The sequence below is a fragment of the Henckelia pumila genome, chromosome 2, assembly GCF_033568475.1.
Source record: "Henckelia pumila isolate YLH828 chromosome 2, ASM3356847v2, whole genome shotgun sequence".
Classification (NCBI taxonomy): domain Eukaryota; kingdom Viridiplantae; phylum Streptophyta; class Magnoliopsida; order Lamiales; family Gesneriaceae; genus Henckelia; species Henckelia pumila.
This window is the reverse complement of record NC_133121.1, coordinates 95,879,166-95,905,394: the sequence shown is the minus strand read 5'-3', so window position 1 is coordinate 95,905,394 and position 26,229 is coordinate 95,879,166. Positions and strand designations below refer to the sequence as shown.

At 35.3% G+C, this 26,229-nt stretch overlaps 4 protein-coding genes across 4 annotated transcripts; 2 read left to right on the top strand and 2 right to left on the bottom strand.

Annotated features, from left to right (window-relative positions):
- The first annotated feature begins 8,123 nt into the window (after window positions 1-8,123).
- On the top strand, window positions 8,124-13,015 carry LOC140883916 (uncharacterized membrane protein At1g16860-like). Its single transcript, XM_073290539.1, has 4 exons — window positions 8,124-8,930; window positions 10,745-10,900; window positions 11,639-11,850; window positions 12,305-13,015. The coding sequence occupies exons 1-4, from the start codon at window positions 8,172-8,174 to the stop codon at window positions 12,495-12,497; spliced, it is 1,320 nt and encodes a 439-aa protein (XP_073146640.1). The 5' UTR covers window positions 8,124-8,171; the 3' UTR covers window positions 12,498-13,015.
- A 355-nt stretch (window positions 13,016-13,370) lies between these two features.
- On the bottom strand, window positions 13,371-16,321 carry LOC140883288 (tropinone reductase-like 3). Its single transcript, XM_073289703.1, has 6 exons — window positions 15,988-16,321; window positions 15,671-15,787; window positions 14,460-14,594; window positions 13,960-14,085; window positions 13,781-13,882; window positions 13,371-13,688 (listed from the first exon to the last, which is right to left on the bottom strand). The coding sequence occupies exons 1-6, from the start codon at window positions 16,117-16,119 to the stop codon at window positions 13,539-13,541; spliced, it is 762 nt and encodes a 253-aa protein (XP_073145804.1). The 5' UTR covers window positions 16,120-16,321; the 3' UTR covers window positions 13,371-13,538.
- Window positions 16,322-17,481: 1,160 nt separating this feature from the next.
- On the bottom strand, window positions 17,482-21,025 carry LOC140882903 (ubiquinol oxidase 4, chloroplastic/chromoplastic). The gene is made up of 9 exons (XM_073289150.1): window positions 20,668-21,025; window positions 20,003-20,198; window positions 19,219-19,312; window positions 18,741-18,856; window positions 18,538-18,646; window positions 18,395-18,463; window positions 18,111-18,182; window positions 17,973-18,020; window positions 17,482-17,816 (listed from the first exon to the last, which is right to left on the bottom strand). The coding sequence occupies exons 1-9, from the start codon at window positions 20,844-20,846 to the stop codon at window positions 17,596-17,598; spliced, it is 1,104 nt and encodes a 367-aa protein (XP_073145251.1). The 5' UTR covers window positions 20,847-21,025; the 3' UTR covers window positions 17,482-17,595.
- Window positions 21,026-24,374: 3,349 nt separating this feature from the next.
- LOC140883368 (light-induced protein, chloroplastic-like) lies at window positions 24,375-26,229 on the top strand. The gene is made up of 3 exons (XM_073289806.1): window positions 24,375-24,854; window positions 25,394-25,592; window positions 25,703-26,229. The coding sequence occupies exons 1-3, from the start codon at window positions 24,427-24,429 to the stop codon at window positions 26,015-26,017; spliced, it is 942 nt and encodes a 313-aa protein (XP_073145907.1). The 5' UTR covers window positions 24,375-24,426; the 3' UTR covers window positions 26,018-26,229.

The following is a 26,229-nucleotide window of genomic DNA, read 5'->3' as shown; positions in this document are numbered from 1 at the left end:
GCATCAAAACTTCAAGGAAAAAATATTAATGAAGGAAGGTAATAGACCATATTCTATTACTTATCAAATTTCATATGCTCTTTCTAATACGCACCATTCTGAATTATTTATTAGAAATGAGTTTATTGAAATTCCAAAAATCTTTGGAAAAGTTGCTCAATATACCCGAAAAGAATCGAGTTTCCTTTAATTCAGGAAACAGACATTCAAATACAAGATAAACCGGTTCTATACTGAGATCTAAAAATAGAACCCCGAAGGTTATCTTTTCAAGGTGACCGAATGACAAGTCGAAGGTGGGAAAAATCTCCTATTCAGGAAATTCCACCAGAAGAAATGAGTTTTCAATAATAGGAAAACTTATATCTCTTGAAGGATAGAAAGAAGTCAAAATAGTATTCGAAATTACAAGTCACAGGAACCAATTTTCTTGTAACTTGATTTACTATTTAGATCAGCGGGTAACAGGAACTTACCAAGGATTAATAAATATTGAAGAATTGGAAGTTCAAATATGTGAAATTCCAGGAAAAGAAGTGGATCAGCTCATTCTTGGCCTAGAGTTTTTGGAGGACCATAAACCATGGAAACGCCTTGAAAAAGAAATAGAGTTTATGGCAAAAGAAAAGAGTTGGAGGATTCAATAAGAATTCTACGAGATGGAAAACCAAGAGAATTGGATAAGGAACAATCCCTTAATCAGATTCGAAAACTCTGTTTACAAACAGAGGAAGAAGCAATTGTTGAAATTAGTAAGTCATGAACATGATTTACTAGAACGCATTGAAGAAGTGGAAATGAGTAACCATACTCTACCTTCTAAGGCCTTAGGAAAACTAAAGGTAAATAGTCTTAATCGGATTACTGAGTTACAAAACAGTCTGTTAAAAATGGCGGGGCCATTTAGTAATCCCTTTAAAAAATGACAACAAGTCCTTTCTCCATATACATTCCAATAGTGATGTTGTATGAACAATATAAGGCTGAATATTTTGCAGCTTATATGACTCGGGAGCAGGAATTTGTACAGCAAAAAGAGGAGTCTTCCCTGAAGAATGTGAAGAAGAATTGCCAAAAATTGCTGGACGAGATTTCTCTCGAAAAATTTTAATTTTTTGCAAAGGAATAAAACAAGCAGAGATCCTTATAGAAGGAGCAGGTCAAATACCTTGGTACAAGGTAAAGACACCACCAATCTATTTCCATGATACAGAAGCTGATATCCTGTTAGGAAATAACTTCTTACAAATGTTTAAGAAATACACACAAAACAATGAGTCAAGAAGACTTATGTTCACTACAATTTGTGATCATAAAATTATCGTTCAACGACTCAAGGTTGCTTTTTATCGACAAATACCGATAATATTTCGCAGCCAGCGTGGTGATAAAGAACAACTTTTTCACCCAAAAATGAAAGATCCAAGAAGGTTTGGAGAAATCACGTTGAAAATAACAACAGAACAAGAACTCCAAACAGAGGATATGGAGCTTCTCAAAGTAACTCTAAATCACAGAGATATAGAGTTAGAAAATAAGGTATCCCTTGAAGATGTCAAAAAAAGGCTCAAAGAAAGTTACAACGAGCATCTTTTGGCATGGTGGGATAGAAAACAACTCAAAGCCAGTCTTACTCTAAAGGAAGGCAAATAATATGAATTCGTCAGATATAAGCCTATCCCAATGAACATAACAGATCAAAGGGATATGAGAACGATTATCAAGGAACATTTGGACCTTGGTCTAATCAAAGAAGGAGTTTCATCATATAGCAGCCCAGGTTTTCTGGTCAGAAATCATGGTGAAATAAAAAGAGGAAAACCCAGGTTAGTTATTAACTACCAAGGTATTAATAAAATCCTGGAGTTTGATGGGTACTTCATACCCAGTAGAGAACATCTAATTAGCTGTGTACAAAATGCTAGAGTGTTCTCAAAATTTGATTGTAAGTCTGGATTTTACCAGATTCGAATGGAAGAAGACAGTAAAAAATTCACAGCCTTCTCTACACCACAAGAACATTATATCTGGGAAGTTATTCCTATGGGATTGGCTAATGCACCCCAAATATTTCAAAGAAAGATGGATAATCTTTTTAAAGATTATTTCAACTTCATGTTTGTTTATATTGATGATATTCTTATAGCATCAAAAAACATAGATGAACATATTAAACATTTAGAGATTTTCTCTAAAATTTGTATACAAGAAGGAATGGTTTTATCTGAAAAGAAAACAGTCATAGCAACAAGGAAAATTGAATTCCTTGGAATTGAGATTGATGAAACTGGAATAATTCTACAACCTCATATTGTGGAAAAGGTAAAGAATTTTTCAGATAAACTCAAAGATGTAAAACAACTCCAAAGTTTTCTAGGAGTAGTTAATTTTGCAGGGATGTTCATAAACAATCTGGCAATGTATTGAAAGGTGTTTAGTCCTTTGTTAAAAAAAGATGCAAGGTTTATATGGACCGATGAACATACTAAAGGGGTGAACCAATTAAAGGAGATATGTAAGAATCTCTCAAAAATGGCTATACCCGTGGATGAAGATGATCTGGTGTTATTTATAGACGCCAATGACGAATGGTGGGCAACAGTTCTTACTAAGATCACTTCGGATGGAGAAATACCATGCAGATACTGTAGAGGTCTTTTTTCAGAATCTGAGGCTATCAGATGACATATCAACGAAAAGAAATTTTATGCAGTTAAAAGGGCTTTCGAAAAATGGCCATTATTTTTACTTGCTAAAAAATTCACTTTGAAGGTTGATAACACTCAGGTAAAAGCTTTTCTAAGCAATAAGATTGAATCTAAACCTGAGAAGGCTAGGTTATTAAGATGGCAAGCTTTATGTCAAAATTATATTTTTGATATTGTTATTATTAAATCTCATGAAAATATTCTTGCAGATTTCTTAACAAGAGATGAAAGGCAGTGATGTAGATTCCATCATGAAAATGCAGAAGCATCTCAGGGAACACCTTGGGTTGCTTCAAACCGAGTTCAACCAGCTTGTCATAAGTGCCGATATGGCGGGCAGGTTACAACAAGCTGATCGGATCAAAGTATCCAATCGAATCACAGGATGTATGCAAGCTCAAACTCAACTATGGGCTGCTATTCAAGGGCCAATTATGCGCGCCATAGAAAAACCACTGGTTTCTCAAAAATAAGAAATACAGCCATCGGTTGTAAAACAATATGTTGAGGATTCTAATACTAAAAAAACAAGCGCTAATCTATCATCAGCTTTTGATGATCTAGATAAAGCAACAATTGATGAGGATAACTCATCAAGTCAACCCTCCGCCTCTGGGATAAAAGAGGAAGAGATCAATCTTAGGCCCCACACTGACAAGGGAAAATCTAAGATTGATACTATCCCAGCTGTAATTTCTCCATTTCAGGTTTATCAACAAAGATGGGAGAAATTAAGTACAAGAAGTGAAATCAACCCGATCACTTGCAGGGTTGATGTTGCAGGAATATATCCAAGGGTTTGGCTAAAAAACAATGTCAATTCTAAGGATGTAAAACTATGGTATGAATTTAGGGCTCTAGCCTCAGTTTATACAACTTCACCAGGCTTTCAGGAAATATCACAACTATCAAAATGGATTCAGGAAGCAGTCCAAGAAACATGAGCAAATAATAATCATTTGTCCAGAGAAGATGTGCTCGAGTTATACTTCTTTAGTGCAGCTCCAGAACCAACAGGGAAAGGATCACACGAGCCCTTTCATTTCATCAAGCTAAGGAGACCTGACATGAATAATCAAAGATTTATCAAGGATCCTATATCTGAAGAAATACCATTGGTGTCTACCTTTGGAGAAAATGAAATTTCAACCAGAAGGGCATGGGGTATTTGGGTTTGTCTCACCGAGATGGATAAGGTCAAGTTTCCGTTCAAATTTTATCAAAATTCTGTGAACGGATCATTCCTGTTAAACACAATGACAGGAAAAACTACGGCTTTTGCGGAAGAACTCTTCAAAAAGAAGAGGAACTTTTTGAGGAACAACAAGCTGCCGGGGAGTAAAGAAACTCGCAGAAAATTTTGTAACATGGCTCATATCGAAAGATGGTCAGAGAATATCTGCCCAAAATGTCCAAACCAGAAGGAGCCAGAATTCGGAAAAACCTTCAAACCCCGAACGGATCGAAAAGATTTTTCCGAGACAAGCAAAGGTGGACAGGGACCAACAAAACCGCGTTTTCCCAGGGGCCCACTGCAAAAGCAAAAAATGCCCCGACAACAATAAAGAATACATGTGAGGAGAATAAATCCAAAAGAAAAAGTCAAGCATATGACTCTTCCACTAGTAAAAGATGCCATCGGGCATGCGACTCCCACTAGCAAAAGATGTCATCAATAATGACATAAAGAATTCAAGACAGCTGTAAGATTCCTTGAAGTTTCTCGGTGAAACGAGTGGAACTTCGGCTATAAATACAAGATTTTAAGGAAGCTGAAAACATCGATCATTTCCTTCAGTTTTCTTACAAATAAAATATTGTAATATTTCTCTTTCTATTGTATTAAGTTTTACTTTTATATATTTCAAGAACAAGGCTACTATGAGTAGCTAAACAAGTTATCTCCTCCTCTTCAAAGGAAGTTGATTTATGTAATAATATGTTGTCTGAATAAATTTTCGAAGCTCTTCTCTATCATGTTATTTTATTTAAAAAATTAAGCTTTTACTATACGCCCTAAGGTAGGAAACGAAATAGGGTTGTGCTAGCTGCTGCTGAAGGAGTCTGTGTCAGAAACCATCGGTTGCGATCGCGTGGTTTGGTTGTGAGGAACAACCTGTAAAACCCGGTGGACATAACCCGACAACAGTGTGGTCAAAGAGGTATTCTGCTTTAATTTACTGACGGAAGCATGATGGGATTACGCCTTTAAATTTTAAATAGGGAAATAAAGGATAGAATGAGCATTATTTAGTTTTAAGGACAAATTCAAGAAACTATTTAATGAATCAGGGATATATTTGGAACATAAAAAGTGAAAGGGATATAATACGGAAAATGAAAAAGATACAGGGATATATTTAGGAATTGTCCCCGCGTTCAGCCATTGAAATTGATTTAACATATTTTTAAAATATATAGTTGTTATTATCTAGAATCTGGTTGCATAAAACTAGTAACCGATAAGAATATTTTAGACAATTATTTCATAGATAAATTTTTTATTTTCCATGTTTGATATGATACAAAGAATTAAGAACTCATACCATGGTAGCATATCTGGGAACCCAATCTCCGTTGCTCAGTTTAAGTTCTTCATTGGCCCAATTAGGCCAAATCAATTTTTCGTGCCTTGTTTGTCATGTAGGCCCAACTAAATATACAACATAGATTACTAAATCAACTATTTTCCCAATGACAAGTTGGTACAATTCGTGAAAATGGAATTAATGAATAATGAGGACCGTAATTGATTGACCTAAAAAAAAAAGAGTAACACTCCTGTGCAACGGTCTCATTCGTGAGACGGGTCAACCCTATCCATATTTATAATAATAAGTAATACTTTTGACATAAAATGTAATACTTTTTAATGGATAACCCATATAAGAGACCCGTCACACGAATATGACCCGTGCAACGGTTGCATACAAGTGTTTGCCAAAAAAAAAAAAAACACACACACACACACACACGATGTACACTTTATAATATTTTCAATTTTATGGCTTAATTAGTCATGCTACATCTGAAGTATTTTTTTTCTTATTCCAATATCATTATATTACGTAGGTTTCTCACATTTTTATGAAAATTGACATATGTGTTGATATTTTAATAACTAACATTTGAGCACTACATAAGAGAAAAAATACTACATATACATCATAAAATAATACCGATTTCAAATGTATATCATAGCAATCATTAAGTTAGTGCAATTACTAAGTATTATTGGGACAATAATTGTCATCCTGCAAGACCTATCAAAACGTAAGCATTTGTGCTTATGTGTTGTATTATGACTATGATTTGTTTGAATAAGTACTTTAAACATATTTTTAGTATTTTATAAATGAAAAAAAATCTTCAAATATGTGTTTGGAAATTTTTTTTGTAAAACATTTTTGAAAAATACTTTTTAAAAAGTGTCCTCTAAATATATTTTTTAAAGAAAAATTGAGATGTTTTTTTTTTATATTTTTAGAATTGAATGTGCAATGATGGAAATAAAAATATATTACTTTAACTCTAAAAATATTTTTATAAAATTGTTGTCCAAACATATACTTATTTTTAAAACAAATTTTAAAATTTTTTTATAAATTTTTTTTTTAACAAAAACATTTTATAAGTATCTAAACAATTTAATGGATGTGTATGACTTGTAATTTGTAAAGAAAATACAAAATGAGAATATGTGATGAAAATTAGAGTGATGAATGAACATATAACATATTGAAATAAATTCACATGAGATCGTTTTATGGCTTAATTTTGTGAAACGAATTTTGAACCAGCTCGATTTATAATTGTTTTAAATTTTATTCAACATATTATTTTGTTATTCAATATATGTAAACTCAAAACGCGAATATAACAGAAACAATATACTAAGAACGAAGTAAGATCGTATAACAATTAAGTAGTATATTGAGCATGTAAATACTGTAAAGTATAAACAGAATGAGTAAAGAAACAGATAAGCAAACCGAGGCCTGTAACTAGTACAATTTCCTTAAAACAGATTCGTCCCCTCCTGAGTGTGCTTTGAAGATAGGATTATACAGACGTCTGTCTCCCAGGATACAACGGAGAAACCTAGCACGAAGGCACTACACCGGCGAACTGAGAATCACGACAAAGGAGGAATGCAAGAGCAGCAGCGTAGCAGAGTGCAGGAATTGCAGAGAATCTGAGGGCTCGAAATTCTGTGTGTTTTGAAAAATGGCAAAAAGCGGCCAACACACTGGGTAGGCGATTTTGCCTTCATCATTTCGACATTCGACGCACCCAGGTCGCGCTCGTACGCATGTCAAGCCTTTTCCAGTGCAAATCGGGCCCTTGAATTGCAACCCCCTGCGCAGGCGCGCGTGAGAGAAAGCCTCTTGACCAATCATTCTTACACCTTCATAAAATGTAACACCATATAAATACACCTATGCCAAATTATTTTTTCAATGTGGGATACTCATATTCCACTCTTAACCATCCACTTTAACAAACCCAAAGCTTAACCAATTTTTCATTCACATAATGAAAGCCCATTTAGGCTTAAAGCCTAATCTAGTCCAACATATTTTTCACAATAGATATCAATCAAATCGATTTATCTCATATGAAATTGAACATAATATATATAATGTAGTATTTATTTATCTTTTTGTTTGAAAATTATGATTTAGTATTTAAGAATTGGGTGTCGGCAAGATGTGGACTTTTCAGAGGTTGGTTGTTCAGTTCTTTTGTAAATGTGGTTGGAGGTTTATATGGTATATATACATCATCATCATGGAGTGGACCAGCTGGCAGATTAACTGGGAAGAAAAATATACTTCCAACTTCCAAGTTTTTTTCACTCCTCTACTTTCATTACAAACATATTTATTAATTATTTTAATCCCACAAACTAAAATTATTTAATTTTTTTTATGAAATTAATATCTCAAATCTAAACCAATTTAGAGATAAATCCCATCTACTTGATCAAGCAATGTCACTTCAGATGTAGTACTGAAATCACACATAGCCCAGACCACAATCGTGGATCATAAATTAATCTTAGCTTTTAAAATATTGAATGATACATGAATAATAATAATAATAAAACGATAACAAAGAAAGTGTTTGATGAAGTGATTGGTCGATTGATCAATAAGCAAGATTTGATTCTTCTTACTAACATTTTTTTGAATGAGTATATTGTAGAGGGTTTTGCTCGGAACAATTTACTTGATTAAACTAGTTCATAAGTTAACGCATTAACACGAAATTTGCACAATACGTATCAAAAGACCGACGTGTATACGAAAAAAAAAAAAATATAATAATAATAATAGTCGTCATCAAAATATAGAGAAAGGGTATTTACGTCATTGAAGTGTAAGCAGCAACACTGTACAGTCCCCACTAAAAGGTAAAAATGCAGGCAGCATTAGCAAACCATTTCCATTCTCGTAGAAGATGAGTAATCGAACAGCTTCGCACCGACTCAGCAATGGCCTCTTCGTGTCGGGCCGATCCGAAAACAAGCCCAAGGACCGCCATCCCACAATGCCGTCGCGGCCCGTCCCGTACACCGGCGGCGACGTTAAGAAATCCGGCGACCTTGGGAAAATGTACGGCGTCGGAGACCACGCTCCCGTGGCTATTCCCAAGCTCCCCTCCCGCCTCCCGTCTTCTTCTCAGACCAACAGCGGATCTTCTAGATCCGGCTCCAATTCTGGTCAGTTGGGGAGCAAGTCCGACAGCTCTGGCCCATTGATCAAGAAGTCCTCCTCCTCTTCCTTCTCAGGGCACGTGACTCCGATTCAGCCTACGGGGCTCATCACATCCGCCCCATTGGGCTCGTCGAGCTCCAACCGCCGCTCCGGCCAGCTTGACACGCCTTCCGCGCCCAGCTCATTCAATAAAAATATGTACGGTGCCGCCGTGACGAGCTTGGGGGAGGAGGAGGTGAAATTAGAATACAAGCTGTCGAGAGTTGCCGTGTGGGTGTTCTTGGTGGTGTTGGTCATCGGGTTGGTGGTTGGTGCGTTCCTCATGGCCGCCGTGAAGAACGCGGTGGTTCTGGTTGCGGTGGTTGCTCTTATTGTCCCTGCAGTGGTGATTATAATATGGAATTACGCGTACAAAAAGCAAGGGGTTTTGCAGTTTTTAAGCAAGCATCCTGATGCTGAGCTGAGGGGCGTGGTTGATGGGCAATTCGTCAAGATTACTGGGGTAATTTTTCTGCCTATTTTTACAGGGTGCTTTTCCATAACATTAACCTATCTAAATTATTTTCATTAATTTGAATAATTTGTTGTATTGATTGTTGTGTTTACTGAATTGAGATTGATTGTTTGGTATATTTAATGAAGTGTTTGGTTGGTTAGCAGTCAACATTGTAGGATAAAACACTTTGAATGATTTTTTTCTTATGCCGTGTACAGTATATTTGTTTTGCCATGTTTGGTTTTATGAAGCAGCATGAAAACAAGGAATTTCTTGAAATAAATCTTTTGACATAAAGTGTTCGAGTTCCTGGATGTCATGTTTTTGCTTTGATTGGGAAGTATGGGATTTGATTTCTATGAAGCATTTCTGCTTTATATATTTATTCGATGGCATAGTCTGGAAATCAAGATTCTTTGATATTGAATGGGAAGAGACTTGTTTATTTAATTATGATTGCCATAAATGACAAGTTATGGACCAAAGGCACCTTCTTTACCTAACCATGACACAATGAACTCGTTGTCATTATTTTTGAGCCAAAAAGATGAACGTATAAACATCCTTAACTTTTCAACTCTCATCCATGTCTCTGTCCGCACTCACAACAGATTATTCATGGGGAATCAACGGAGTATAGCCATGTCCTAGCCTTTCTACAACTTTACTCTTTTCAGTTAATCCATGTCTTTCAGCCTTAAATGATGAAGTAATATCAGAAAATTATGTTTTCCATCAGTTAAATGCCATGCCCTACGTCCAAGATGCAGAAGCATGAGTTTGCACTAGGGTTATAAACGAACCGAGCTAGTTAGCGAGTTTTTCGAGCTTTTATATTCGAAATTATTGAATTCGAGCTGAACTTGAGCCTTTGTTCGATAATTCATGAGCCGCTTGCGAACTTTAATATTTTATTTATAAAATATGATTATATATTAAATAAATATATTTCGAACCTTTATTTTCGAATAGTTTACGAACATGTTAAAAATAGTTTACGAACATGTTCGAATGTTTCGAGCCAAACTTGAGCCAAAAGTGTTAAAATTTTCGAACTCGAATTCGAGCGAATTCGAGCTTTAAAATTTTCTTCATATTCGGTTTAGTTACATCCCTAGTTTGTACGATGTGATTTATTAGGAGCCTCGCTCTGTAAAAATAGTATGGAAATTGAGATCCTTTAATAGAGATTGGGAGAGATTCTTTTCTTTAATCAAGCTTGCTCTAAATGACAAAATATTGACCATAGGCACCTTCTTTACGAAAACCATGACGCTATGAAGTCATAGTCGTTATATTCGTGGCAAAAAAAATAAACGTTTAAACATCGTTAGCATTTCAACTTTTCTAAGTCTATTTGTGCAGTCATAATAGATAATTTTGAAGGGATTCATTCATTGGAGCATTCAATTGTTGTCAATTTCATTTTTGCGACTAAATGAAAATTCCAATTATTTGTTTATCTGTTTATTTTTTTTCATCTCTTTTTGTTATAGTATGGTAAGAATCATTATTCAAACTTATGTTGCCAATCAAGTTCGCAAATAATGGTAGATAAATAATGGTGGCATGACATAGTGGTTAGGATCTCAGTAAATATCAATGGAAAAGACATTAATTAGAAATTATTCTTGGCGAAGGTAAATATCCATTATCCAGGATCTTTCTACCAGTTTCACTTCTGTAGTGGTTCCCCCAGTTTCTATTGTGTTGCTAAACCGTGTGCTGGATGTGGCCTGAATCTTATTAAACATTGGTGCTCTGCTCTCCTCAGTGATTTTTTCTTACACTTTACATCATAGAGTGATTGTGTACTGTAGGTTGTTACTTGTGGCAGTGTACCTCTCGAAACTTCATTTCAGAGGGTGCCAAGATGTGTATATACTTCCTGTGAATTGTATGAATACAGAGCTTGCGGTGGAAAACCAAGCAACACTAAACAGCGTTTTTTCTCATGGGAATGCAGACATTCAGAGGTGAGTTGTGAATAATGCGGATTTATAGGTAATATAATTGAGAACGTGGGGCTTTGTGAAATGTATGTTGCATTTCGGAGACATTTATGTTACTATCCATATTTGATTGTGCTGAATTTTAAGAAGTAGGAAATAGGAATATCATGAGGAGAGAGAGGAATACAACATGCGATTTATGCGATTCAACCATAAAGCCTTGCATCCATGACATAATGAACATGAGGCTAAAATTAAAACAAAAGTTATAATCTCTATTAGTCTAAATTACAATAATGTCCTCTTCATATTGGTGTAATTTCATTGAGATAAATACGCTGAAAACATCCTCTAGCGGTCAAATCAATCGAAGGTACATTAATTGGTTTTATATGTGAAATCTGATTACTGAATATATTCTTTGATTTTTAAGAGATTGAATGCATGCTTATAAGTGGAACCTGAATATTTGAATATGTACAAGTTATTATTTATGCAGCCAATTCACCTCAAGTTCAATGGCTGACTCCATTTATTTCCGCTCTCTTGCACCTGAACTGAATTTCAGCCCTGTTGTCACCTAAAATGCTCTAATGTGATAGTTCTGATAGTGTTGGTTGAGATGACTAAGAAATTTGGCGTCTAAATGAATACAGTCCTGTTTAGCGTCACATTATTGTCATGACTCTTTTAAGTTCAGAGTTGTTAACTAGAACATCCATTCAGTTTCCATAGCTCATTGCTTTTTTGCCCTGTTAACAGAAGTACGTAGCGGATTTTTATGTATCAGACTCTAAGTCTGGATTAAGAGCTTTAGTGAAAGCAGGCTACGGTGCTAAACTTGCACCATTTATCAAACCAACTACAGTTGTCGATGTAACCAAGAATAATAAAGATCTGTCTCCGAACTTTCTAAGCTGGCTCTCCGCTAGAGGTTTGTCAGGTGATGACCGTGTGATGCGCCTCAAAGAAGGGTAAGACAATTACTTAGAAGAGTGCACTTCATACTTATATGCAAAGCAATGGTCCCAATGGATAACCCTTCATGTTTATTATGTTCAGACATCCTTTGTGATTCCATTTCATGTTATTGTAGATTGTCTAGTTTAAGACACTTTCTTCTGCCAAAATATGCTTGTAAAATTAATAGTCTTCTACTTCATATTGATCATAAACTGAGAAATTACAAATGAGCACACCATATTTAGACATCTCATAAGTTCTGGTTCAATATTATACCATTGGAATCTCAGCTCCTTATTAAAAGAGAACCTCCTGCCTAGCAGAGAGTTCATTGAGTTACATTTCTAGATAATATATTTCCAATGACTAGCAAAGCCCTTTTAAGAGAAGTGAGTGATCATCGCTATGAGTTTATGAAACATTTATGATTCAGCTGATTATACATATGTTATAATTTTGTCGCAGCTGTGTCAAAGAAGGAAGCACCGTAAGCGTAATGGGCATCATTCGCTGCCATGATAATGTGGTCATGATTGTTCCACCCACGGAACCTATTTCAACAGGCTGCCGCTGGCCGTGTTGCCTTTTCCCAACTTACATCGAGGGTCTCATTTTAAAGAGCGATGAGAGCCAGAATGGCGAAGCAATCCCTGTATAGATGCATCACTACCTTCTTCCATTGCTCAATTCAAGTATAGAACAAGTCTCACGACGAGATATGAGTACAGACAACACTGTGTATCCTTTCCTGGATGACGAGCATGATCTTGTAAAAATATTCACCTTCTTGGTACATTGTATATGCTTCTTAGAGATATGCGTTCATCAGGTTTTTCATTTTCTTCCCATTCTTTCTTTGTACAGGAGTTTTGGAGTTCCCTCCAGTGAGAATAATTTTTACCCATGTTTGTATCTACCGAAACTAGTAAAGTTAATTTTTACCAATAAACTTCTGTTTTCTGTTGGGTTCTTCGTGAATCAATGCTGATATGTTGAAAGTCGATCGAAACACTATATGGGGATGTAAGACGGGCGCACCAACCGTGGAGATCCTTGGAGCTTGGAAAGTGGCCGGAAAGCGCACTGGTTCCGATGCGGCGGCGCACAAGGGTAGAGAGGCATGGGGTGAGATCAGGGTCTTCTGTTTGTGTGTTAATTATTTCTAAGTTTTTGAGTCAGTTTGGATACCGAAGCTGTTAAAAACTCATACACAAGTTTAACTTTTTAAGTGTTTTTATTTAAAAATTAGAAGCGATTTTTTTTTTTTTGAAAGGATTAGAAGCGATTTTGACGTTTAGATAAATGCTGATTTAGTTAGAACTGAGAAACAAAAATGCTAGAAATTCTATCTTTTAAAAAAGTGTTTTTAAAATGACTTTTGTAACCAAAAGCAACAATTTTTAAGAAAAGTGTTTTTTTTTTAAATAAATGTTTCTATCCTCCTGGTTTCTTTCTTCAACCAAACGAGCTCTATATCTGTACGGAAATGCATTCCATCTCTTTAGCTATTTATAAAGATCGATTAAGGGTATAAAACAAGATTTCTAACATTTGATGACATTAGCTCCAAAGTCCAATGCATCTTATTGAATGTATGAAAGGTTCAATTCTTGAAGGATGAGATTAGGAGGGGAAATGAAAAATAAAACCCAAAAAAGGAAAGACAAACTAGAGGAAAACGACATACAAGAAGGAGAAATCAGAGCCTAGAAGGCATTCCTCCAGCAACAACCAACGTTTCACCAGTGATATAAGAAGCATCGTCAGAAGCCAAATAAGCCGCTGCTGCAGCCATGTCTTGTGTAGTTCCGAGTCTACCGAGTAGTGTTCTCTCCTCAAGGACCTTTTTCTAAATAAAACCAGAATTCAGCACAAGAAAGTAATGGAAATTGTCAAACGGACATTTAATAAAATGTGTGTATTAAATATTATTCAAGCTACCCTGCTCTTATCCGAAATAAGGGAATCTGCAAACCGAGTTGGGACAAATCCAGGCGCCACACAGTTTACACGAGTATTTGGGGCCATCTCAGCTGCAAGCGCCTAAAAAGAAGACTCGTAGGAATATGATCTCAAGCAAAGAAGGTACAAAAAGGACATAAGAACCAAATTATGAGTACCTTCGTCAGCCCAAGAAGAGCCGTTTTGGTCACACCATACATGGACAATCCTTGAGGTGGCTGAAAAGCGGCTATAGAGGAAATAAATACGACTGAAGAGCCTTCCTTCAAATGAGGAGCTGCATCCTGTAACGATGAAATTACAAGATCGCTGACATAAATTTGCAACGATAACAGGACTACGAGGAGAAATTTTGAAATGCGAAATTATGCCTTATTCACAAAGAGAAATTTTGAAAATGAAATTATGCCTTATATAAGGTCATGTATGTCATTATTCAAGCTGTCTTGGCCAATGAAGCACGAGTCCGCTGGATACTAGAGTTGCCTTGAACACATTTAAGCACATTTTAAAACTCTTCAATTATTTAAATTTCATTGAAAATCGGATATCCTATTGGGGGCACATTATTCCTAGGCTGGCATATAATTTGCTTAAACTATTGTTTTATCCAATATGAGATGTGGTGTCACATATACCATCATTCAAATTGACGTACTTGCAGAAGAAGTATAGTAGCTTTCACATTGATTTCCCATAGTTTATCAAGAACCGACTCTTTGGTTTCCAGGATTCCATCAACAGAAGGATTGGCAGCAGCATTGGATACAATTACATCTATTTTACCATATTTCTGCAAGCAAAGCAATTTAAAAAAAAACAAAAAAAAACATCAGAGGGATTAAAATTGAGAGTTTAAGCATAAGGCTTCAAGAGAAAATTAAAGACTAAGGAAATCATATGAAAGAAAAGTGAAAAAGGATAATCTGTTTGCAGCACCCTATTCAATTCTTATGACACCCTATTTTCCATCCTTAAGCTACTTGTCAGCATATGATAAAGGAATAATGAAAGATAATGAACAAATCTGTTATCAAGCCAACTGTTGGTCTAGTTAAAATTCTCCATTTATTCGATTATTAATTATTATCTTTATTCTGAATTTGACATAATTAATCTGTGTACCCAAGCATTATACAATGATAAAGACCCTAATATTGTTATAGTCCATGAGAACGTAGTTGACATGTTTCCTGGTTGATGAGTATTCTAGTATGGGGAACAAAGATATCAACAAAAGCTCACCAAAATTGCATACATTATGAGAAATTGAGAACTAATGTCGCGATTCACCCAAAAGAGTATACCTTCTAATTTTATGGCATCTCATCTACATCTTGCAATGTATGTTTACAAAAATATTACTATGTAAAGGTTATCAGTCATGTTCATCTATTTCCTATGGAAATGGACTTCAGATTTCAAAGGAATGATGAGTTTAGATCATGTTAAATGTATATTATTGGATTTATCTTTTACTCCGTTACTGTTGAACAAGGATACTATTTTCATTTTCAATTGGGTATGCTTTCTAATCTATAAACTTAAGCACTAGAGCCAGAAGCAGATGCAGAGGTGCATACTGCAGTATTCACTGCATGTTTCTCCACTTTCTGGGCATCATAAGTCGCAACACAGCCCTCACAACACATGGTGTAATTTCTTAAAAAATGGGTTCATTTCACAGGATTTTCAATCAAAAATTACTTATCATTGATTTTATCCAACCAATAGAAACCAGTGATCAAATAGCCAACCCCACTAGTTCGAAGGATGGAGACCATCAACAATCGATATACACTATAAAAAAACACAGAACATGAATAAAAAAAGGTATTAAAAATACAAATCGGCCAATAAAATAATTACCTGAATGGTTTTTTCTATCAGATCTTTTCTTTGTTGTGCATTTGAGACGTGGCATGCTAGCCCCAGAGCTTCAATCCCTTTACCCTTGAGCTTTTCTACAGCTTCATCCACATTTTTCTACAAAATCACTTTTGCAAAGCTCATCAAACCACGCAAAGGGGTAAAAAGACACAGTAAAAGACAAGATCTTAGAAACCCGTGAAAGATTAAACTTTTAGAACTTAAATATTGATCCCAACACAAACCAAAATTCCAGACAAGACATAGATTAGATACGAACAAAGAAAATGGATAGCTGAGGGGACAAAGGGGCATACTTGTCGGCGGGAAGAGATGACAACGGCGGCGCCCTCCAAGCCGAGGCGCTCAGCTATGCTGAAACCGATGCCTTGAGTAGAAGCAGTGACTATGGCCACCTTCCCTTCAAACCTTTTCCCCTTCACGTCCATCTATTTCAGCCCTTTTTCCGCTTCCTGCGCTCTGCCGATTGATATGATACGATTGTTCTGCAATTCGGGAGTTTCTTTGAATAATTTGTTCTCTATTCGAAATTGTGCAATTACGCTGGGAAAAAAAGACTAGTAATTTGTCATCGTCATTTTCTTGGAAAAAACGAGGATGTCCGTTTGTACTTCGAAGAAAATAGCTGAAATAGTCGCGTAACTTTGGCTACCTTTGCAATTTGGACCGTTTAATATTTAATTTTGAGTTTTAGTAGAGTGACTCATTGAGTTACGTAGATTTTGGTTTTAATACTTTTTCATCATGCGACATTGAAAAATGTTGATGTGACACAAAAACGTTGACATTGAATTGAAAAATGCTAACGTGTTCGACATCACATCAACACTTATCAAGTTTTTTCAACGGTTGTGGGTATCAAACAACCTTGCTTTAACCAAGAGAGATTTTGCCTCAACATCAATGAGAGGTTTGTATTCTATTTTTAGACGTCTTGTTTTATGAGAAAAAAATCTAAAAACCAAAAAATAACATAACTGATAAAATCAAAACCTAAAATTAAATATTTACATAACCAAATTACAAATGAGCAAACTTATTATCTAAAAAAATATTTAAAATGAAAAATGATATAATGATAGTTATTAATGTCTATAAAGAAATAGATTTTACAATTATCTATAAAATCTATACAATATAATAATGTATCAACCCATTAGAATAACCATCTTAGTCAAATTAGTGGATGGACAAAAATGCACCTTATTACTTATAATTACTCACTTTCAACTTACTTTTTCAATTTAAAAATATAAAAATACTTATTATTTTTAGATGTGGCATAAACTATTTATGCACACGAATTTTGGCGTGCGTGGATTACTAGTTTTTATTAAATAACAAATGAGTTCAGTGATTAGTATAAAATATTGATATTGTAATAAAAAAGATTGATTGCTTCAAAAATAAAAATTAAAGAGATTGATACTTAATAAAATAAATATTAATTATATCTTAGGCTAGATCATTGGACCTTGGGGGGGAGTCTCAAAATATAAAACCTTTACAATGTGTTTGGATTATGGCATTTCAAATCAAATTATTTCAATTATTCGATTTCTTGTACTTGCTTGGATGTTTTTTTAATTATCGACTTTCAAATCATTTTCCCACTATTTTATGTATTAATTTATTTATATCACTCACTATTCCTCCAAAAATAAAATAATTTGATATCTATCTCTCAATCTTTTTTTTCCTAATACAAATCTTTCTTTATTTTAGGGATATATTAAATCAACTAGATAAGAACATTTGTACACTACAACAGGTGTCCGTAGATGTGCATGTGTATATACGTACCTTCCGAGATTTTTTTTTCTCCTTTCCATATAACACTATAATTTCAACTACAAAGTTATTCCATGTATATTTTTTCCTTGCTTTCTATATGTATAATTGTATCACATGTTAGTTGGGGAAGAATGACTCATTGACTTCTTTACACAATCTACAATGCCTGCACAATCTACCTGAGGAGCTAGACACTCTGTCACGTCGTCGCATTCATCATCTGCAATAGAGTGAGGCGAGCGGAGGCTACCATGAGTTTGACAGGCCTTCATCGTCTTACAATGCTCGGCCTCATCATCTCTAATGTTCACAAAAACATCGTACAAATTATCTGAAACCAATCCAAAGTGAAATGTGAGTGCAATTAGCGTATGTTGTTTCAAACCATTGTATGGAATCATAGTACGTATCATAAAGTGGCCAGAACTATGATGACGGAAACAAAATTGAAACTAAAAGCATTGTGTACAAGTGCTGTGACGTTGACCTATTTTAGGCCGTCTGGAGTAGGGTGGCCTTGCTGTTTGAAATTCATCTGAAAGCAACAGAAAAAATTATAATTTGTTGAACCGTAACTAGCAGCTGTGACCTTTAAGATTAGGATAGACCATGAAACTTGTCTTACCGAACAAATACAAGTCTCCTTCAGTGTAATATCTTACTGCGACGGCAGGTGCTGGCAATTTCTTCAACTCCTCTACAGGTGGGATATAGCAAAAGATTACCATTATTAGCAGCATCACAGGAAAGAAGGTTCGTTGTGAGAAAATGATGTTGTCTTTCCATTTTCACCACTAGTGGCATTAATAGTCGTTTGATCATTAGCAGTGAATTAATATGGCATATCTTAGACAAGCAAGAAACTATACATACTCATCTATGAGAATGTACGAGTTTTATATATAATACCTCCTTGAGTCTTGATAAATTTGTCGTAAGTTTCGTATGCATGATTCTCCACACATTCTGAGAAGTGATCTGTGGAAACACAAAAATTGAGTTTCATGCAAATCAACTAACACTTCCTGAAATGAAATGTAAATGATACTTACATGCCATTCTTGGACTCAAAGCATACATAAAAACGGTCATAAAATAGTAAAATACTGCGATATGTTGAGCAAGAAACCGATCGAACCACCAAGCATTTCCACCTAGTTCCTGCAACAGAAACGAAAAAGAAGTTAACTGAAAGACATTAGAATAAAATAGAAACCGAGATCAAGCCAATAGAAGCTCAGAAATTGAGCATTACTTCCATAATGAGCAAATGATGCATCTCATTCCAGCTCTCTGCAAAATGAACTTTCAAATAGTCTGCCTTTCGCCACCATCCAAAACTCTCATACAAGTGCAATACGGATATGAAGGCTGACATGACATTCAGTTTATCATTAAAAAGAAGTTTTGATCCAAGTAAAGCAGTCAATCATTTATACGTAAGAAAGCTATAAATGCCCCTGAGGCCTGGAGATGTGTCAAGGAAACCAAAGGTTTTATGTTCTTTGATATCTATGATAGAACACGCATACAACTGTACTTCACTGAAAATATTTTGGGGTTTTAAATACGTGTATACAGGAAACAGACAGACAAATGACTATGGGATCTGGACTAGAAGGTTTGTTATGGTTTTCTGTGAGAAATCTTATTCATCAACAGTATTTCTCCCAAAAGAAATTCCCCCATTTAGCGTGAAAAAATTGTAAGAAACATAAAACTTGAGTAATTACCAAAATAAGGCACTCTAGCAATTGTTTCCAAAACATAAAATCTTGCATAATTTCGGTCATGGTACAAAGTGTCAAGAATTTTTATCACTGAATCCTGCAACGGTGAATAAGACGTAATTGAAGTCAGTCAAGCAGCATCTGAGGCCAAAATGGAACCATGATGGACTAATATAAGGCATACATAATCCATTTGACAAGCATTATCGCAATATGAAATGATGCTTTCACTTACAAAATTCAATTATGGCATCGTACCAATATCATGATAGTATTACCAGTATGATGCAATGAAAAGAAAACCCAAATTGACAAACTAATACAACTACAATATACAAATTTATCAAGTCAAAAAACAGGATGTGAAAGAAAAATTTGAAACCTCTACTGGTTATCTTAATAGTTAGACACAAATGGTTAGGAATTTCAAATTGAATACATTTTTTAGTATAAACCAAATTCATACAAGTTTTCTTAGTTGTATCTTGAAAATGAAACAAAACTTAAAACCCACCAAATGAATTAACCTACTTTGTATCAGTTAAAGTAATTACTAATTAGTTTCTCTGATCAGAAAACACAAAAACATTTTGGCAATCGAACTGGTTTACAATCTGTCACAGCCCTGCTAAAGAAAATAAAAAATCTAGTTTCTCTGTCCCTCGAAACAACACCGGTTCACATGTACAGGCGCAAATATTAATTGTTTGACAAAGAAAATTTAATGGAAAGTATGTTTATTTATAAGTTGATGATGTAAAAGCAATCAAAAAAGTGCAATCCGTACCGTGAGAAAGATATTTATTGACTGTTCGATTTTTATAATCCACTTTTCCAAACCATTATAGGCTAAACCATCAGGCGGCTCAGCAGAGCTTGCATTTCCTTCTTTGGCAGGGAAACTATTTGGATTGAAAGATTCCTCCACAACTACTTTTTCTTCATTCTCTTGTAATAATGTAGCTCGGACTTTAAACAACTTTCTACTTCCACGTGACAAAACAGCAAAGAGTAAGCATAGGAAGGGGGAAGAAACTTGGAAATAGAAATTGAAAAATGAACTTTTTTCCAAGGACTAAATTCATTGGATCAGAAACTAAAAATAAAGATTGGAGCAGTATTTGGCTGCCAACCACACATCACTTGGCCATCAGAAGTATTTGGCTGAGATGGGTGATAGAATAAAACCAATCTCTATAGGTTATCCGTAAATTGATACACTTGCAATCATATTCATATTCATAGGCTGAAATTTAGAGGGAACTGATTGACGGAACAGTAACATTCAGACAACCAAAAGCTCGAAAATCTTGATCTTGAAGTTCAAAACTTTCATAATGATAGTAATTTCCCGGGAAGGGAAAAAAAACCACAACTCTAATCAGTAATCTCAAGATTTCAAACCCGGATGCATAAATTACCCTCGCACACACTCGAAGCAAATAATTGTACCTAGAGACCCGCGGCCATGAAGCTGGACGAGAGCTGCGAATCGCGGCAGAATTACTCAAACGGAGAAAATCAACAGAATTGAACAAAGGCGATGAAAAACAAGAGTCCCTGGCATTCACAAAAGATGGCGATGGAATAGAAATCCCAGACACCATTGAGGAAGAAAGAGACAGCGACATTTTTCCACCACTGGTTATGGCTCCGCCTAGCCTTTGCCAATTTAAGCCGGCGAATAGAAGGAAAACCAGAATTAGGAATTGAGTTTCACGGTGGGGCCACTTTCTTCAGCAAGGAATCAAACACAACCGTGATACTTTGATGAATTCAGCGGAATGTTTAGGGTTTTGTCTTCATCTGGAGTAGCTTAATTGTCTTCTTTAGACCGACCCGGACGGCGGCGGACGGAGGCGAATATTCTCTCTTGATGTGGGCCTATTGGGCCCAAATTTTATGGGCTTAACCGAGTTATCTGTGATGTTGAGGGAGCAGAGCGAAATCTTTGGAAATGTATTTTAGGGCGTGTTTGGAGTTATGTTATCTATCTCTTTTTTTTTTTTTGTCATATTATTTATCCATCTTTTAATTATTTATTTCACATCAATCAAAGCATAAATTATTTATCTTACATCAATCAAATTATTGAATTTAAATTACTATATTACCCTTTATAAATAATATTATTCATATTTTTATTAATTATTAAAAGGTTAAAATATTAAATTACTATTTTCATATAACACATAATCAATCAAATCAAACTATAATCTATCAATCAAATTAAACTTATATTAACTATCATTTCTTTTTTTTATTTTTTATTACAATATATTACTTATCTCTATATTATTTATCTTATCTACAACTTTAAACGGACCCTTAGTTTTTATTATTATTATTATTATGGACTTCTAAATTTTATCGACTCCAGTGGATGTGCCATATTTTTACTGATATTTTTTTAAAAAAATTCATGCAATTTTATGGATTTTATAAGTTGAATTATGTTGAAGATGGCAATGATCGAATGTATGCAAACAAATAAAAAAGATTATAATATATGTCAGATCAAAATGATATCGTATGATCTGTTACTGCAATCTTTTATCTTAAATATTTTGTTAAGAAAGATATCTGTTACCGTTGTAAATTCAGAAAGCAAACATGTAATAACTTTCAAGATAATTGAATTCTGTTAGAAAACACAAAATGATTTCATGAACACGTACGTACAACACGGGAAAGAGAGAAGATTATAGAATGTTTTTCAATCTATTCCAATATTTGGCATCTGATTGTTTGCATGAAATTTTGCGTATTACAAGAATTTGCATGTTGCTATATATTTTCAACTCAATAGATAAACGTCCGTATACTTTCTTCTTTTTTAAAAAAAATTTATTTTCCCTTTCTAACCCACATCTTAAAGTACTTTGTAATAATAGTTCTATGCATCGATAATATTTTTTTAAGGAAAATTGTATAATTTGTACATCTCATCTCATCTTTTGTATATATATAAATAACCATATTAGGTTGTTGTAATTACAGGGATTTGATACGATGCATGTATGGACCAGGTTGGCAATGTATTGTAGGGAAGAACTTTGGATCGTTTGTCACACATTGTCACGGTTGTTTCATACTTTCAATAATATATAGCTCTATGCATAATATTTTTTTAAGAAAAATTGTGTTTGTACATCTCATCTCATCTCATCTACACATATAAATAACTATATTTGGTTGTTGTAATTAATTACAGGGATTTGATACGATGTATGAACCAAATTGGTAATGTATTGTAGAGAAGGACTTTGGGTCGTTTGTCACGCATTGTCACGTCTTTCATACATTTTTATGTCAGAAACCTCACCATTTTACTCTTCAGAGGATCAACGAGACTTAAATTCGAGGGAGATATTGAATTCTCCAATTTGAGGAGTATTGTTTGAAGTCATTTGTACGTTTATTTCCTAATTCAAAAACGTGTTTCTCCTCTAGTCCTTATAAATTCGTATGTATAACGAAACAAACCCCTGATGTTCTATGTACTAAGACACAAAATTGAGCTTCTTTTTAGTTGTACAAACTTGTGAAACAGTCTCACAAGAATTTGAGTATCGTAAAATTTGTTGAGACCACTCTTGGATGGTTGGATGATCCCACACAAACTCGATTGTTATCAAGAACCCATTTCTCTCATGAGCATCTTAGATAAGTTTTTAAATTAAAAACTCGATTAGTTTACATGTGTTCAAAACTAAAGATAACAAACCAAGAAACACTTTATTAAATGAAAAACACTTAAAAAAGTGTTTTTTTGGCCTGACTTTTGAAACCAAACGGGGCCTATGAGTGTGTTTGGATTAAGAAGCTAGAAGACAAAAAGTGTTTTTTGATTATTTTTTTTTTTAAAAAAAGTGCTTTTATTATTTCAAATGTGTTTGGGTAGGTCTAAAGTGCTTTTAAATCACTTATTTAAACTAAAATAAGTGCTTGTTTAAAAGCTCATATTTATAGTTTTAATTTTTTTTTGTTATAACTCAACTAAAAAAAGTGTTTTCAATCTATTTATCCAAACACAAAATTATTACATCTTTTACTTAAAAAATTATTTTTAAAAATCAACTTAAAAAAATACTTTTGAAAGCAAAATGCTTATGCAACCAAACTGGCCTCATAAGCAACGCGCCACTCCAAGCTTATGAGGAAAAGTTTGGATATAATTGGCAGCAAATTTGCAAGAAAGTACATAGCCAAACGAAGCATACGAATGAGATGAATATAGATTGGGTCTTTTCTTTTTTAGACTTTTTTCATTGCGCAAACACGAGGCGTGGGATGCAGGCTGATGTTGCTTGACTGCAAGGGGACACCTGCTGGAGGCCTCCATCTCCTGGTCAGTTACGATTAGATGTGGATGCGAGTTTTAAAATCTTGGATAATTCTTCCAGTGTTGGGGAAGTGGTAAGGGATATTAACGAGTTTGTTTGGGGAGCAAAAGCCATAATTATTCGCCATCAAAGTTCTGATGTTAGTGCCGAATTGGAAGCTATTCGCCTTGAGATGAACTTTTGTTTGAATCAAGGCTTTACCAATGTGTGCATTTTTTTGGATTCTCTATTGGCGGTTCGAGTGGTGGATCATCAATTAGAGATTCTGGGTTCGAAGGGTGCAATTGCTATGGAAATCCGATCGTTACTTGCTTCTTCTGAGTTTGTTTCCATCAAGCACATGGGTTGCTCGACAAATCGTGTTGTTCATATGTTGGCTCAAAGAGTGTGTAGTTCTTCATCTCCTTTCGAATGGATTAATGGTTGTATACCTTATTTGCTTGCTGATATTGTACAACTTGACCTTTGATATAATTAGTTTATATTGAAAGTATATTTCTAAAAAAAAAAAAAAAGATTGAGAATATACTAGAATTCTTGAAGATATATATGTATATTTTATGTGAATTTCATAGGTACCAGCAACAAAAAGGGACAAAGTAAAGAAAAAATCGGACCATATACACACACACCACCTATAGCAATTAACATCTAACACGTGCACCAGTGTAACACCTAACATAAATGTATATCCCTTAAATACCCATGCCTAAGAAAATATCAAATGAGAACAAAAGGAGAAATAAGTCTTTTCATTGTATCGAACCATGGCCAACAGCCAATGTATAAATAGTAAAGTAGTCCTCGCGAGAGTTCCGTTCTAGATTTCGCACAGATTTGTCTTCTCCCATTTCATCAAGAAAATATGGCGTCGATTCCTTCAACCAACCATTTCCCCTGCAAAACCCGGCTGAAATCCCACCAGAACTCGCAGTTCATCCCCATGACCGCTCCCTTTCTCGCTAATCGCGTGAATTTGCCGTCGCTTTCGGCGAAGGTGAAGCAGGATTTCAGCGCACGGGCGATGGTGAGCGATGACGAGTGGGGCCCGGAAAGGGAGCCGTTGGCGCCGGGAGTGGCGGTGTTGGAGGAGGCTTCTTCGAAGGAACCGGCTGAGATCGAGGTGTCGAAGAGGCAATTGGTGGACTCTTTCTATGGAACGAACAGGGGACTGAGTGCGAGTAGCGAGACAAGGGCCGAGATTGTCGAGCTTATCACGCAGCTCGAGGCCAAAAATCCGACCCCCGCACCCACCGAAGCGTTGAATAAGCTTAACGGGAAGTGGATCCTTGCGTAAGTTTTTCGTTTCTTTGGGAATAGCTTGCTTGTAAAAGAAAATTGGGTTAATTACATAGTTACCTCTGAAATATCAACGTATTTTCAAATATTGAGCATAAATATTCTTGAAAACTTGGGCAACTTGTGCCGCTCAAGATTTGAAAACCCGGGTGGGAATAGATCATTTTCTTTTTCGGGATGAGTTTTTAACGATGACTAGATTCCACGGGGAGTGTATCCAATTAGCCCAAGAAAATTTAACATAAAGTTGCCCCTTGGCTTTGTATACTCGTTAGACTGAGTGATCTTGTTACATGAAATAGGCACCAAATTGTAGGTATGTTTTCATCTTTCGAGGGTGAAATTTTACTCGTCGATGATGTTTCTTGGCTTATTCTGGGTATGTTGATTTGACAAGAAATTCAAGCAGTGTTAATTGTGGAAGGAGTGGTCTAACAATGCCAGTTTCCTGTAAAGTCTTGATTTTGCTAGAGAGTTGTTTTCTGGGATTCAAGTATTGAGTAATTCTTCAATCTCTATATGAGAGACTGCAGGTACACCACATACCCAGGCTTGTTTCCTTTGTTATCAACGGGTGGGCCGCTACCCTTGGCGAAGGTTGAAGAGATATCACAAACCATAGACTCGGAAAATTTCACTGTCCAGAATTCAGTTATCTTTTCCAATCCATTGGCGACCACTTCAATCACTACCAATGCCAAGTTCGAAGTTCGAAGTCCCAAGCGTGTGCAGGTTTTAATTCATTCTTCTAAAGCTGATTGGGAATTCTGGTTCATTTGATCATTCCCTTTTATGAAAGATTTATGCGTGTGTTCGCCTGTTCTCTATCCGACTTATTGCAGATTAAGTTTGAACAAGGCATTATTGGCACGCCACAGCTGACAGATTCAATCGAATTGCCCGAAAACGTGGAATTTTTGGGACAAAAGATCGATCTTTCGCCCTTCAGAGGATTGATTGATTCTGTGCAGGGCACCGCTTCCTCTGTTGCTAGGACGCTTTCCAGCCGACCACCGCTCAAATTTTCTATCCCACGTTCCAATGCCGAGTCATGGCTGTTAACGACATATCTTGATTCCGAGCTTCGAATTTCAAGATCAGATGGAGGCGGTATATTTGTTCTTATCAAGGAAGGTTCCCCTCTGTTGTTAACTTAAAACGTCTAGCAGACTTTGCTAACTTTTGTTATCTGTACCTTGTAATGTACTTGTATGAATATGCATGTAATACTTAAATAGTGCAATGTTATTGAACCATGAGTTTTAGAATGTAAACTAAGTTTGTGAAGTTTAATGTGTTGTTTGAAACGCAAAGGAAGGTGTTACTTCGCTAGAAAATAATAATATTAGTACAGTCCAGATTATGTTAA

Excerpts from the sequence above, each read along its gene's own strand:
- LOC140883916 (XM_073290539.1), top strand. The coding sequence starts at position 8,172 with ATGAGTAATCGAACAGCTTCGCACCGACTCAGCAATGGCCTCTTCGTG. Across the intron at positions 8,931-10,744 it reads AATTCGTCAAGATTACTGGG|GTTGTTACTTGTGGCAGTGT; the intron begins GTAATTTTTCTG and ends TGTGTACTGTAG. Across the intron at positions 11,851-12,304 it reads GTGATGCGCCTCAAAGAAGG|CTGTGTCAAAGAAGGAAGCA; the intron begins GTAAGACAATTA and ends ATTTTGTCGCAG.
- LOC140883288 (XM_073289703.1), bottom strand. The coding sequence starts at position 16,119 with ATGGACGTGAAGGGGAAAAGGTTTGAAGGGAAGGTGGCCATAGTCACT. Across the intron at positions 14,086-14,459 it reads CTACTATACTTCTTCTGCAA|GATGCAGCTCCTCATTTGAA; the intron begins GTACGTCAATTT and ends TCATCGTTACAG. Across the intron at positions 13,689-13,780 it reads TTATTTCGGATAAGAGCAGG|AAAAAGGTCCTTGAGGAGAG; the intron begins GTAGCTTGAATA and ends GGTTTTATTTAG.
- LOC140882903 (XM_073289150.1), bottom strand. The coding sequence starts at position 20,846 with ATGTCGCTGTCTCTTTCTTCCTCAATGGTGTCTGGGATTTCTATTCCA. Across the intron at positions 20,199-20,667 it reads TCATGGCCGCGGGTCTCTAG|AAAGTTGTTTAAAGTCCGAG; the intron begins GTACAATTATTT and ends ACGTGGAAGTAG. Across the intron at positions 18,857-19,218 it reads TGCTAGAGTGCCTTATTTTG|CCTTCATATCCGTATTGCAC; the intron begins GTAATTACTCAA and ends ATGTCATGTCAG.
- LOC140883368 (XM_073289806.1), top strand. The coding sequence starts at position 24,427 with ATGGCGTCGATTCCTTCAACCAACCATTTCCCCTGCAAAACCCGGCTG. Across the intron at positions 24,855-25,393 it reads AACGGGAAGTGGATCCTTGC|GTACACCACATACCCAGGCT; the intron begins GTAAGTTTTTCG and ends GAGAGACTGCAG. Across the intron at positions 25,593-25,702 it reads GAAGTCCCAAGCGTGTGCAG|ATTAAGTTTGAACAAGGCAT; the intron begins GTTTTAATTCAT and ends GACTTATTGCAG.